Here is a 12,736-nt window from a genome sequence, read left to right as displayed (position 1 = left end):
TTCTGTGTTACAGCATAATGTTGATGCATAATACCATATACCACCTATCATACATCGTACGTTAATACATACTTTCAACATTATTACATGATGTATTATTTCATGATATTGTGACATAATACAATATAAGACCTTGTTACACTATGCAATACAATAATACATAAGTGTAATGGCCATGCATATACAATAGTTATGCCAAATGATCACACACAGAGCAAGCAAGATAAAGGAGCTCGAAGACTCTAATTCTAGAAACAGGTACAGGTACATGGTTTTATAAGGAAGGGTAAAAGTGTATTTTTAAATAGACGAAATGAGCTAATAGTTCTTATGGTACTAGGCAGAGTGTTCCAGTCAGAAGGAGCTTTGAATTTAAATGCACGTCTACCAATTTCTTTGTTAGTTCTTGGAATGAAAAAGAAGGGTTGCTGAATATGTCTTAGTGAATATGAGGGTGTGTATGGTAATAGGTCTTGTTTTAAATAAGAAGGGTAATTGAGATGGATGCATTTAAAGATGAACTGGAACCAGTGGTAGCATCTTCGAGCGTGGGGGGATAACCAGTTTAGAGTTTCGTACATAGAACAGTGGTGAGTTATATATGGACACCTTAAAATAAATCTGCAAAGACTATTATAAACTACATCGAGGGGTTGAAGATGTGTATCAAATGTATTCTGATAGACAATATCAGCATAATCCAGTGTTGGCAGTAGTAGTTGAGAGACAATTATTTTTCTCATCTGAAAGGTGAAACAATTTATATGGCGGTAAAGAATAGCTAGATTACAGCTGAGTTTTTTAGTAATCGTCTCACTATGCTGCGTAAATGAAAGCGTTGGGTCGAGCCAAACACCAAGATATTTGAAGTTCAATACTTGTTATAATGGTGATCCTTCATTAAATGATATAGTCAGATCTACAGAATTACCAAGGCCTTGTCTGGTACCAAATAACATACTGCATGATTTATTTTTATTTAAAATTAATTTGTTAAATAATAGCCATTTCTGAACAGAAGTAAGATCTGATTGAAGGGATCTTTCAATTTCAGACTTGTTAGCACTAGATGTATATAGCACTGCATCATCGGCATATAGTTGTGTTTGACAGTCAGGACAGATATTAGGGAGGTCGTTTATGAAAATAGAGAAAAGGAGTGGTCCCAAAGACGAACCTTGCGGGACCCCCTTCTCAACAATTAAGGAATTGGATTGACTTCCATTAAAGGTGACACATTGGCGTCTGTTATGAAGGTATGAGTTAAACCACAGTAGATTGTTTTGAGAAAGACCAATAGAGTAAAGTTTATCAAGCAGTAGGTAGTGGTCAACAACATCAAAGGCCTTGGTTAAATCAAGAAAGATGGCACCGGTGAGTTTACCATCCTCAGAAGCAGTGAACACATCGCTGGTGAGTTTTAACAGAGCTGTAGTTGTGGAGTGATTAGGTCTGAACCCAGACTGGCATGGAGATAGAATGTTGAAAGTTGAGACATAATGTGATAGCTGGTCGAACACTAGTTTCTCGAGGATTTTAGCCACCGAGTTGATAATTGAGATGGGGCGGCAATTGTTAATATCGTGTGCGTCGCCTCCCTTATGCAGTGGAGTAACATTGGCACACTTCCATGCGGAAGGGAGGGTACAAATTGAGAAGGATAAATTAAACAGGTCGCATAGTGGGTACATTAGAATATTAGCTCCTAACTTAATGAATTTAGTCTCAATACCAGCTGGTCCAGATCCACAATCATCCTTTAATTCATTAATAGCATGTTGAACGTCAACAGGTTTTATTTTTTGAAAAGAAAAAGAGCTTCTACATGTAGAGGTAGCTGGAAAGTCACATATAATAGATGAGTCAAATACAGTAGAGCTACATACAGTGGAGAAATGCTGGTTGAAAGCATTGGATATAACAGCAGGGTCCTGAATGATGTCATTGTTGACCCGAATCTGAGTGCTGATATTTTGATTTGATTTATTAAGAACATTATTTAGTCTTTTCCAGAACTTTTTTGGATTATGCATGTCTTCAGAAAGATGTTTTTTAAAATGACTTGATTTAGCATTACGTGTTTTTGTCGTACACTGATTCCTTAAGGACCTATATTTCTACCAATCAGCAGGGTCCTTTGTTTCCCTGAAAGTCTTCCAGACTTTATCCCGCTCATTAAAAAGGTTGATCAAATCAGCACTAATCCATGGTAAATGTTTTCCCTTGACTTTTATTTCTCTCCAGGGGGCATGCTTATCGATAACTCTTGTGACTTCAGTGTATAAATAATTCCAGGCATCCTCGACAGTTGGTATGTTGAAACCTGTCCCAGATTATTGCAATCAGATCATGCATATAATTATCATAATTAAATTTTCTACATTGTCTAACACGAATATGTTTAGGAGGGAGACGGGAAGGTTTAATCTTCCACGCACAGAAAATAGCAGAATGATCGCTAAAGCAATCTGACAAAACACCAGATGTTAAGATTCGGTCAGGATGGGTAACAAGAATCCAATCTAATAGTGATGTAGAATTGCCATGAACTCTGGTAGGTTCGTTGATTAACTGGGTCAGGTTTATACTTTTAAGCAAGTTTTTGTCGTTAGAAGAGGAGCGATCGAGCCAGTTTTTATTGAAGTCACCAAGAAGCACTGATTCACATGGGTGTTCAATAGAGGTGAGAGTGGAAATTAGGGACTTAGTTGAGTCAGGATGAACAGGGGGGGATCGATAGATAGTGCCGATAATTAGATGTTTATTCTCATGAAGTTTTAACCTAATGAAAAGGCTTTCAAAGAGAGATGAGGTTACTTTAGGGATGGCAGGTTCAGATATAAAGCGAGTTGACACATAACAAGCCACACCTCCAGCTCTCGTAGGCCTATCTGCTCTATATAATGCAAAATTATCAATATGAATATCATTGTCACAAATTTCACTATGTAACCATGATTCTGAAAATGTTATTATGTCAGGTTTATTCTGTGCAATCCAAACTCTAATTAAATCTGTCTTTGGAAGAAGACTCCTAATGTTCAAATGGATGCTTTTTAGGCCTTTAGCTGTATCAATTGTGGATCAATTGGGTGTAGATAAGGTTGGGGGAGTGGGGCAGGGAAATAGCATGAGAAAGGGGACGAGAGAGCCACATACACAGATTGACACAAACACATACACACAGAAGACAGGACAGACAAAGCACACAAGATCAGGCTGCGTCATTGAGAGAGAGAGAGAGAAAAAGAAAAAAAAAAGCGAGCATACACACCTCAGTCTGCATAGGCAAGGCAAGGCAAGGCAACTTTATTTATATAGCACATTTCATACACGAGGCAGACTCAAAGTGCTTCACATAAAAACATGTCATACAATAAATGAAATAATAAAATGAAATAAAATAGAAGAACTAAAAGAAAAGAAAAGCAAAATTAAAAATGCATTATAAAAAGTGCAAAAGTTAAAAGTGCAATGTAGTTAAGATTTAGCTGAAAGCTAAAGTAAACATAAAAGTTTTCAGTCTTGTTTTAAAAGTGGTCAAAGTTGAGGCAAGTCTTAAATCTTCAGGAAGTTTATTCCAGCTATTTGTTGCATAGTAACTAAATCCTGCTTTCCCATGTTTTGTATTTACTCTGGGAATCACTAGCAGATTGGTTTCAGAAGATCTTAGCGGTCTAGAAGGCTTATATAGTGGAAGCATGTCAGTGATATACTTTGGCCCTAAACCATGTAGTGATTTATAGGTGAGCAGCAGGAATTTAAAATCAATTCTCTGACATACAGGGAGCCAATGTAAGGATTTAAGAATTGGTGTAATATGCTCACATTTTTGGTCTTTGTTAGAACTCTAGCAACAGCGTTCTGAACAAGCTGTAGCTGCCTGACAGTTTTTTTTGGAAGACCTGCAAGGAGACCGTTACAATAATCTAGCCTACTATTAATAAAGGCATGTACAAGTTTTTCTAAGTCTTGAGCTGACATGAGTCCTCTAAATCTTGCTATGTTTTTGAGGTGATAGTAGGCCGATTTTGTTACTGATTTGATGTGACTGTCGAAATTTAAATCTGAATCCATAATGGCCCCAAGATTTCTGGCATAGCTCATATTTATGCAAATAGATCAAAGTATGAGGTCCTGGACCATTTATGTTTAAATTAATGGGGCATTATGAAGCCCAAAATAACAACTCATATTATCGCATATGGTTAATAAAAAATAAAAATAAAAAGAGAAAAAATCTAGATTAAACTTCATATGCCTTTAATTGTCAATTTATCAAATTTCAATATTCAAATAATTGGTAATTGATTATAATCAATTGTTTATAGGGACCAATCCTTTACCATTCAAACAACCTTTTACATTTCGTATAGAAAAATAAAACTCAACTCTTAGTGTTACGACGTTTTACGGCAATTGCGACACTTTTTACGGCAACAGTAGTAAAGCAGCATCAATCATAACAACTCTCATGCCAGCTACAACTTTGCAAATAAGACAGAAAAATCAATGCTGGTCCAGCGGTTAAATAATTACAAGAGGAGCCGCCGGCATCAGTGACCCTTGGTATGTTGTGGTGTTAGCACGGACTCTTTGTCTCTGCAGCCGACTTCCCACCTGATCAGCTGATCATTATGTTTTCATCTCTCACCCTCCCTATCCCACCTCCATTCTCTTCTTCCAGATCCACCGTTGGGCACAACTCAGGAACCCCAGGGAGCAACGAGTGGAGACTCTGGTCAGGGTTCGACCAGTGACCCAGCAGGGTCTGCAAGCTCAGGTATCAGTGGTGGGGAACGTGAAACACAGAACAGTACAGCACAGGAACAAGCCCATTGTCCCACAATATCCGTGCCGCAGATAATGCTGTTAAACATATCTCCTCTGCCTGCACCTAATCCATATCCTTCTATTCATTGCATGTCCACTTGCCTAAACAAATACTCCTTGACAGCCATTACCTCTGAAACTCAAAGCCCTGACAGATGAAGGCAAGCAAACCATATGCCTGGATTAGTAAGTATGCAGATGATACTAAGATAGGTGGGGTTGCGGGTAATGAAGTAGAGTTTCAAAGTCTACAGAGAGATTTATGCCAGTTGGAAGAGTGGGCTGAAAGATGGCAGATGGAGTTTAATGCTGATAAGTGTGAGGTGCTACATCTTGGCAGGACAAATCAAAATAGGACGTACATGGTAAATGGTAGGGAATTGAAGAATGTAGGTGAACAGAGGGATCTGGGAATAACTGTGCACAGTTCCATGAAAGTGGAATCTCATGTAGATAGGGTGGTAAAGAAAGCTTTTGGTGTGCTGGCCTTTATAAATCAGAGCATTGAGTATAGAAGTTGGGATGTAATGTTAAAATTGTACAAGGCATTGGTGAGGCCAATTCTGGAGTATGGTGTACAATTTTGGTCGCCTAATTATAGGAAGGATGTCAACAAAATAGAGAGAGTACAGAGGAGATTTACTAGAATGTTGCCTGGGTTTCAGCAACTAAGTTACAGAGAAAGGTTGAACAAGTTAGGGCTTTATTCTTTGGAGCGCAGAAGGTTAAGGGGGGACTTGATAGAGGTTTTTAAAATGATGAGAGGGATAGACAGAGTTGACGTGGAAAAGCTTTTCCCACTGAGAGTAGGGAAGATTCAAACAAGGGGACATGACTTGAGAATTAAGGGACTGAAGTTTAGGGGTAACATGAGGGGGAACTTCTTTACTCAGAGAGTGGTAGCTGTGTGGAATGAGCTTCCAGTGAAGGTGGTGGAGGCAGGTTCGTTTTTATCATTTAAAAATAAATTGGATAGTTATATGGATGGGAAAGGAATGGAGGGTTATGGTCTGAGCGCAGGTATATGGGACTAGGGGAGATTATGTGTTCGGCACGGACTAGAGGGGTCGAGATGGCCTGTTTCCGTGCTGTAATTGTTATATGGTTATATGGTTATATCATTGCCACTTTGAGGTTGTTATAGACTTGGACCCCAAAACCCCTCTGCACATCAATGGTCTCAAGGGTCTCGCTATTAACCATAATTTCTCGTTATATACGGCTTTCCAAAGGTCAACACCTCACACTTGCTCGGACTAAACTCCATCTGCCATTTATCTGCCCATTTCTGTAGCAAATCTACACCCACTGAATACTTTGACAGCCTTCCTCACCATCTGCACCTTCACCAAATTTATCATCTCTACACATTTACAAAAGACACAAAGTGCTGGACTAACTGAGCAGGTCAAGCAGTATCTCCGGAGAACATGGACATATCCCAACGAAACTCCAACGTCAGATGTGGGCTAACCTAATAACTGCTGCCCCAATTTTAGTCTCCCTAGTGTCAGTCTAATAATGCTGTAATGTACCTTGCCCCAATTTAATATTTCCCCCAAGGTCTAGACACACCTATTCATAACTCTCTTAAAACTGTGATCACTGTTCCCAAAATGCTCTCCCACTGAAACACCAGGCGAGGCTCATTTCCGTGCTGCAGAGCTGCAGGATTATTTCCCCACTACACCCACTGTCTGTCCACACTTTATTACAGATCTACACTCCGTACCAACTGGGTAACCCCAGGAAACACCAGCCCAACCCCAGGAGGATTTGTCCACTGTCCCAGAACTAGACACAATCACAGGTATGGATGGAGGGATCATTGGTGCAGTGGGGAATGGGTTGGGGAGGGGAACATGAGAAGAGAAAATAAATCAGGGAAGGTAGTGCATCCGTGGATAACAAGGGAAATCAGGGAGAGTATCAAAACAAAAGATGAAGCATACAAATTAGCCAGAAAAAGCAGCTGATCTGAGAACTGGGAGAAGTACAGAGACCAGCAGAGGAGGGCTTAATTAGGAAAGGGAAAATAGATTATGAAAGAAAACTGGCAGGGAACATAAATACTGACTGCAAACGTTTTTATAGATACGTGAAGAGAAAAAGATTAGTTAAAACAAATGTAGGTCCCTTGCAGTCAGAAACAGGTGATTTGATCATGGGGAACAAGGACATGGCAGACCAATTGAATAACTACTTTGGTTCTGTCTTCACTAAGGAAGACATAAATAATCTGCCGGAAATAGCAGGGGACCGGGGTCAAATGAGATGGAGGAACTGAGTGAAATCCAGGTTAGCCGGGAAGTGGTGTTAGGTAAATTGAATGGATTAAAGGCCGATAAATCCCCAGGGCCAGATAGGCTGCATCCCAGAGTACTTAAGGAAGTAGACCCAGAAATAGTGGATGCATTAGTGATAATTTTTCAAAACTCTTTAGATTCTGGAGTAGTTCCTGAGGATTGGAGGGTAGCTAATGTAACCCAACTTTTTAAAAAGGGAGGGAGAGAGAAAACGGGGAATTACAGACCAGTTAGTCTAACATCGGTAGTGGGGAAACTGCTAGAATCAGTTATTAAAGATGGGATAGCAGCACATTTGGAAAGTGGTGAAATCATTGGACAAAGTCAGCATGGATTTATGAAAGGTAAATCATGTCTGACGAATCTTATAGAATTTTTCGAGGATGTAACTAGTAGAGTGGATAAGGGAGAACCAGTGGATGTGTTATATCTGGACTTTCAGAAGGCTTTCGACAAGGTCCCACATAAGAGATTAGTATACAAACTTAAAGCACACGGTATTGGGGGTTCAGTATTAATGTGGATAGAGAATTGGCTGGCAGACAGGAAGCAAAGAGTAGGAGTAAACGGGTCCTTTTCACAATGGCAGGCAGTGACTAGTGGGGTACCGCAAGGCTCAGTGCTGGGACCCCAACTATTTACAATATGTATTAATGATTTAGACGAGGGAATTGAATGCAACATCTCCAAGTTTGCGGATGACACGAAGCTGGGGGGCAGTGTTAGCTGTGAGGAGGATGCTAGGAGGCTGCAAGGTGACTTGGATAGGCTGGGTGAGTGGGCTAATGAATGGCAGATGCAGTATAATGTGGATAAATGTGAGGTTATCCACTTTGGTGGCAAAAACAGGAAAGTAGACTATTATCTAAATGGTGGCCGATTGGGAAAAAGGGAGATGCAACGAGACCTGGTGTCATGGTACACCAGTCATTGAAAGTCAGCATGCAGGTGCAGCAGGCAGTGAAGAAAGCGAATGGTATGTTAGCATTCATAGCAAAAGGATTTGAGTATAGGAGCAGGGAGGTTCTACTGCAGTTGTACAGGGTCTTGATGAGACCACACTTGGAGTATTGCGTACAGTTTTGGTTTAATCTGAGGAAAGACATGCTTGCCATAGAGGGAGTACAGAGAAGGTTCACCAGACTGATTCCTGGGATGTCAGGACTTTCATATTAAGAAAGAGTGGATAGACTTGGTTTGTACTCGCTAGAATTTAGAAGATTGAGGGGGAATCTTATAGAAACTTATAACATTCTTAAGGGGTTGGACAAGCTAGATGCCGGAAGATTGTTCCTGATGTTGGGGAAGTCCAGAACAAGGGGTCACAGTTTAAGGATAAGGGGGAAATCTTTTAGGACCGAGATGAGGAAAACATTTTTCACACAGAGAGTGGTGAATCTCTGGAATTCTCCGCCACAGAAGGTAGTTGAGGCCAGTTAATTGGCTATATTTAAGAGGGAGTTAGATGTGGCCCTTGTGGCTAAAGGGATCAGGGGGTATGGAGAGAAGGCAAGTGCAGGATACTGAGTTGGATGATCAGCCATGATCATATTTAATGGCAGTGCAGGCTCGAAGGGCCGAATGGCCTACTCCTGCACCTATTTTCTATGTTTCTAAAGTTTGTCTGACTGACAGAAAGCAAAGAGTGTAAATAAAGGATGCCTTTTCTGGTTGGCTGCAAGTGACGAGTGGTGTTCCACAGTGGCCAGTGTTGATTCAACTACTTTCCATGTTGTATGTTAAAGATCGGTATATAGAATTGATGGCATTGTGTCTAAGTTGGCGGATAATATGAAGATAGGCGGAGGGGCAGTAGTATTGAGGAAGCAAGGTCTCTGTAGAAGGACTTAGACAAGTTGACAGATTAGGGAAAGAAGTGGCAAATGTAATACAGAACAGTAAAGTGTGAGGTCATGCACTTTGGTAGAAGGAATACTGTGAACGTTTAGACTATTTTATAAATGGTGAGAGGATTAATACATCTGAAGAAAATGCTGGAGTAACTCAACGGGATAGGCAGCATCTCTGGAGAGAAGGAATGGATGACATTTCTGGTCGAGACCCTTCTTCAGACTGATAATAAATCTGAGTTGTGAGTTTGGAATGCTGATGCAGGATTCCCAATAGTTTAACTTGCAGGTTGAATCGTTAGTAAGGAAGGCAAATGCAATGTTAGCATCCTATTCGAGAGGACTCGAATGTTAAACAAATTATATAATGCTGAGGCTTCATTAATGGTCAGACCAGTGGACTATTGTGGGCACTTTTTGGCCCCATATCTGAGGAAGGATGTGCTGGCATTTGAGAGGCTCCATATGTTTATATCAGTGATCCTGTGGATGATAGAGGATGAGGAGTGTTTGCTGGCACTAGGCCTGTAGTCACTGGAGATTAGAAGGACAAGGGGGATCTCATTGAATCTTACCCAATAATGAAAGGCCCAGGCAGAGTGGAAGTGGGGAGAGGGAGAGTCTAGGAACAGAGGGCACATCCTGAGGATAAAAGGACGTAGCTCTAGCATGGAATTGAGGAAGAATTTATTTAGCCGGAGGATGGTGAATCTGTGAAATTAATTGCCAGACGGTGCTGGAGGCCAAGTCATTGGGTATTTTTAAAGCAGAGATTGATAGCCTCTTGATTTACAGGTTACAGGGAGAATGCAGGGGCTGGCGATGAGAGGGGACAATGCCATGATGGATCAAGGCCGATGGGCCTAATGACCTAATTTTGCCCCTATGTATTATGGTCTTCTGGTTGTTTGTTTGGGGTTGGATGTTCCTCTTTCAGATATTGGTGATGTTTGTGGTCTTGGTGGCACCTCCCATATCTCCAGCCTTTTCCTTTTTCCCCGCACTCCTCAATTCTCTGCCAGATCTGCAGTTGGACACCACTCAGGCACACGAAGGGAACCACGACTGGAGACCCTGGTCCCAGTTTGACCAATGCCCCAGCAGGGTCTGAAAGCTCAGGAATCAAGATTGGGATCATTGATGGGAACGCCACTCCCCATGGTCAGTCCTGAAGCTGGTCCCCACTCGGACTGCCCAGTCAGAGGTTAAGGAGGGAGAGTCACTGGGGGAGACGGGGTCAGCGAACGGTCGAGGTTTCTCTAGAGGTTGAAGTCATCCATTTCCTGCCCATCCTGGTGGCATATTTACATGATTCCACTCTCACTCTCCCATCTCTTCACTTGTTTCAGGGCCCGAGGGTGCCGGACCTGAGGCGCACAAAACGTCAACAACCAGAGAGCCCAGCGGGACACCGTCCTCTGCCCCAAAGGAAGAGACATGTTCAGGTATCGGTCTTGTGTGTGGTGGGGTTATCAATCAGAGTCAGTGTCCAGTGTCACCCCATGTGGTCATCAGTTGGTGCCCAGTGTCACCCCGTGTGGTCATCAGTCAGGGTCCAGTGTCAAGTGTCACCCCGTGTAGTCATCAGTCAGGGCCCAGTGTCCAGTGTCACCCCGTGTAGTCATCAGTCAGGGCCCAGTGTCCAGTGTCACCCCGTGTAGTCATCAGTCAGGGCCCAGTCAGTACCGTGGGTCATGTCTGGTCAGACTGGGTCCCGCTGTCCTTGTGTTGTCTGGGTTCCTGCCCTTGTCTCCACCACCACTACCATCGCTCTGACACAGACTGGATCCCGCAGGCCTTGTCAGCTCACACAGCCGAGTGACGGACGTTCTCTCCCACTTCCAGCCCACTGGCTGCTGACAGAGGAGGAGTGCGAGAGGTTGATCAGCGAGGCACAAGTGCTGTTCATTGGGGACCAGGGATCGCCCGAGGACATGAAGGCCCATCTCCAGGAGGTGAGAGGTTATCCGTCGCTAACCCCAGGCCCGACAACTGTGTTCACAGTGACCCTCACCCTCCCTCCTCACTCAGTGACCGTCAGCTAGTGAACGCACCCCAAACAGTCTCCCCCCCCCCCGTCCCATCAGTCTCTGCCCCCCCGTACCATCAGTCTCCCCTGACCCCAGTCTGTCTCCCCTGACCCCAGTCTGTCTCCCCTGACCCCAGTCTGTCTCCCCTGACCCCAGTCAGCCTCCCGCCGCCCTCAATCAGTCTCCCGCCCCCATCTCCACCCAGTCGCCCCCCGATCCCATTCTACCTTCTTCCCCAGTCAGTTCTTTGGTTTGAGGTTATGTGGTGGGTGTATCCCCACGATGGAGATGTGAAGGAGGGGTAAATATATCCACATGATGGAGGAGAGGAGTAGAGGAGGGGGTAAATATATCCCCATGGTGGAGGGGGTGTGAGGGGATTCTCCAGGATGGAGGAGTGGTGGTTGGAATCCTTTGTATTCAGGTGGAAGATGTTTCTTAGATCCATTGTGGTGGGGGCGTGCGCTCGTGCAAGTGTAAACTTGTGGACATTCCCCTGGGTGGTGAGTTCCCACATTGTGTGGACGAGGGGATTTCCATGGTGGGTGAGGAAGGAGCTTCCCCTGGTATTGGAGCAGGTGGTGTTACATCTAATCCTGTGCTTGGACAGTGGGAGGCAGGACTTTTACAGTTTATGAGAGAGGTGATTTGGAAGGTATGTGTGGTCCTGGTGTTATGGGGATGGAGTTGGTGCTGGGAGCAGGGATCCTCCTGGTGATGGGTTCTGCTGGTGTTGTGGGGATGGAGTTGGTGGTGTGGGCAGGGATCCTCCTGGTGATGGGTTCTGCTGGTGTTGTGGGGATGGAGTTGGTGGTGTGGGCAGGGATCCTCCTGGTGATGGGTTCTGCTGGTGTTGTGGGGATGGAGTTGCTGGTGTTAAGGGGAGGGAATCCCCTGGTGTTTAGTGACGGGTTCTGCGGGGGTGAAGGAAGGATTCGTGCTCCTCCATCATGTGCCCCAGCTCTGGGCCGTGATCCCACACATTGCGGTCTCACCCTCACCATCCACTGCTCTGCTCCACAGTTACGTGAGATACTGAGGAAGCAGCTCTAATGTAAATAAGTCAAGCCCAAGGATTAACAGACCGGAAAACGGAAGAAGAGGGGAAGCAGCTGAGCAGGTCCTGCATTCGGATCAGGAGATTGTGCGAGTGTGGGGTGTGGGGTGGGCTGTTGGGCAGTGTGGGGTGTGGGGTGGGTGTGGCGTGTGGTGGGTGGGGTGGGTGTGGGGTGGGTGTGGGGCAGTGTGGGGTGGGATGGGCTGTTGGGCAGTGTGGGGTGGGATGGTGTGGGGTGTGGGGTGAGTTGGTGTGGGGTGGTGGTGGTTTGACAGGAATCCAAGCTAATATTGTCGATGACAGATCCTCTTTCATTCTGTCAATTACATGGTTGATCATTTCTCAATGACGTGATTGAATGTAATCATGAGTTTAATTCTATGACCTATTCCTGTAATGTTTCAATATCTCTGATGCATCTGACGCTACACAGTTTGTTCAAGAAGAATATATTTCTATTTGTTTGTTACGCTGTAAAGCAACTTTAATTTACTAATGTTATTAAAAGTAAAACAGTAAAGATACAAAGTAAATCCACGCACGTTCTCAGTTAACTTGCTGATAAAGGAGAAGGCTGGAAATCTACTGCAAATGGCCACAAACCTGGTGGTGCTGCTGACAGTGAGGAGGGGTATCTAGGGTACAGGATGATGGTGAATA

The 12,736-nt window shown here is 43.7% G+C and overlaps 1 protein-coding gene across 1 annotated transcript in view; it reads left to right on the top strand.

Moving 5' to 3' along the window:
- The window catches only part of LOC116975639, a 613,100-nt gene extending 600,945 nt beyond the window's left edge, over positions 1 to 12,155 (top strand). Inside the window, exons 19-22 of the mRNA XM_033024967.1 lie at positions 4,688 to 4,783; positions 10,339 to 10,434; positions 10,835 to 10,944; positions 12,043 to 12,155. Of these exons, the coding sequence (XP_032880858.1) occupies positions 4,688 to 4,783; positions 10,339 to 10,434; positions 10,835 to 10,944; positions 12,043 to 12,072 (332 nt within the window). The 3' untranslated portion in view covers positions 12,073 to 12,155. The remainder of the gene's footprint in view (positions 1 to 4,687; positions 4,784 to 10,338; positions 10,435 to 10,834; positions 10,945 to 12,042) is intronic.
- The last annotated feature ends 581 nt before the right edge of the window (positions 12,156 to 12,736 follow it).

The sequence above is a fragment of the Amblyraja radiata genome, chromosome 7, assembly GCF_010909765.2.
Source record: "Amblyraja radiata isolate CabotCenter1 chromosome 7, sAmbRad1.1.pri, whole genome shotgun sequence".
Classification (NCBI taxonomy): Eukaryota; Metazoa; Chordata; class Chondrichthyes; order Rajiformes; family Rajidae; genus Amblyraja; species Amblyraja radiata.
The sequence above is the reverse complement of the archived record's forward strand: the minus strand, read 5'-3'. Positions and strand labels throughout refer to the sequence as shown.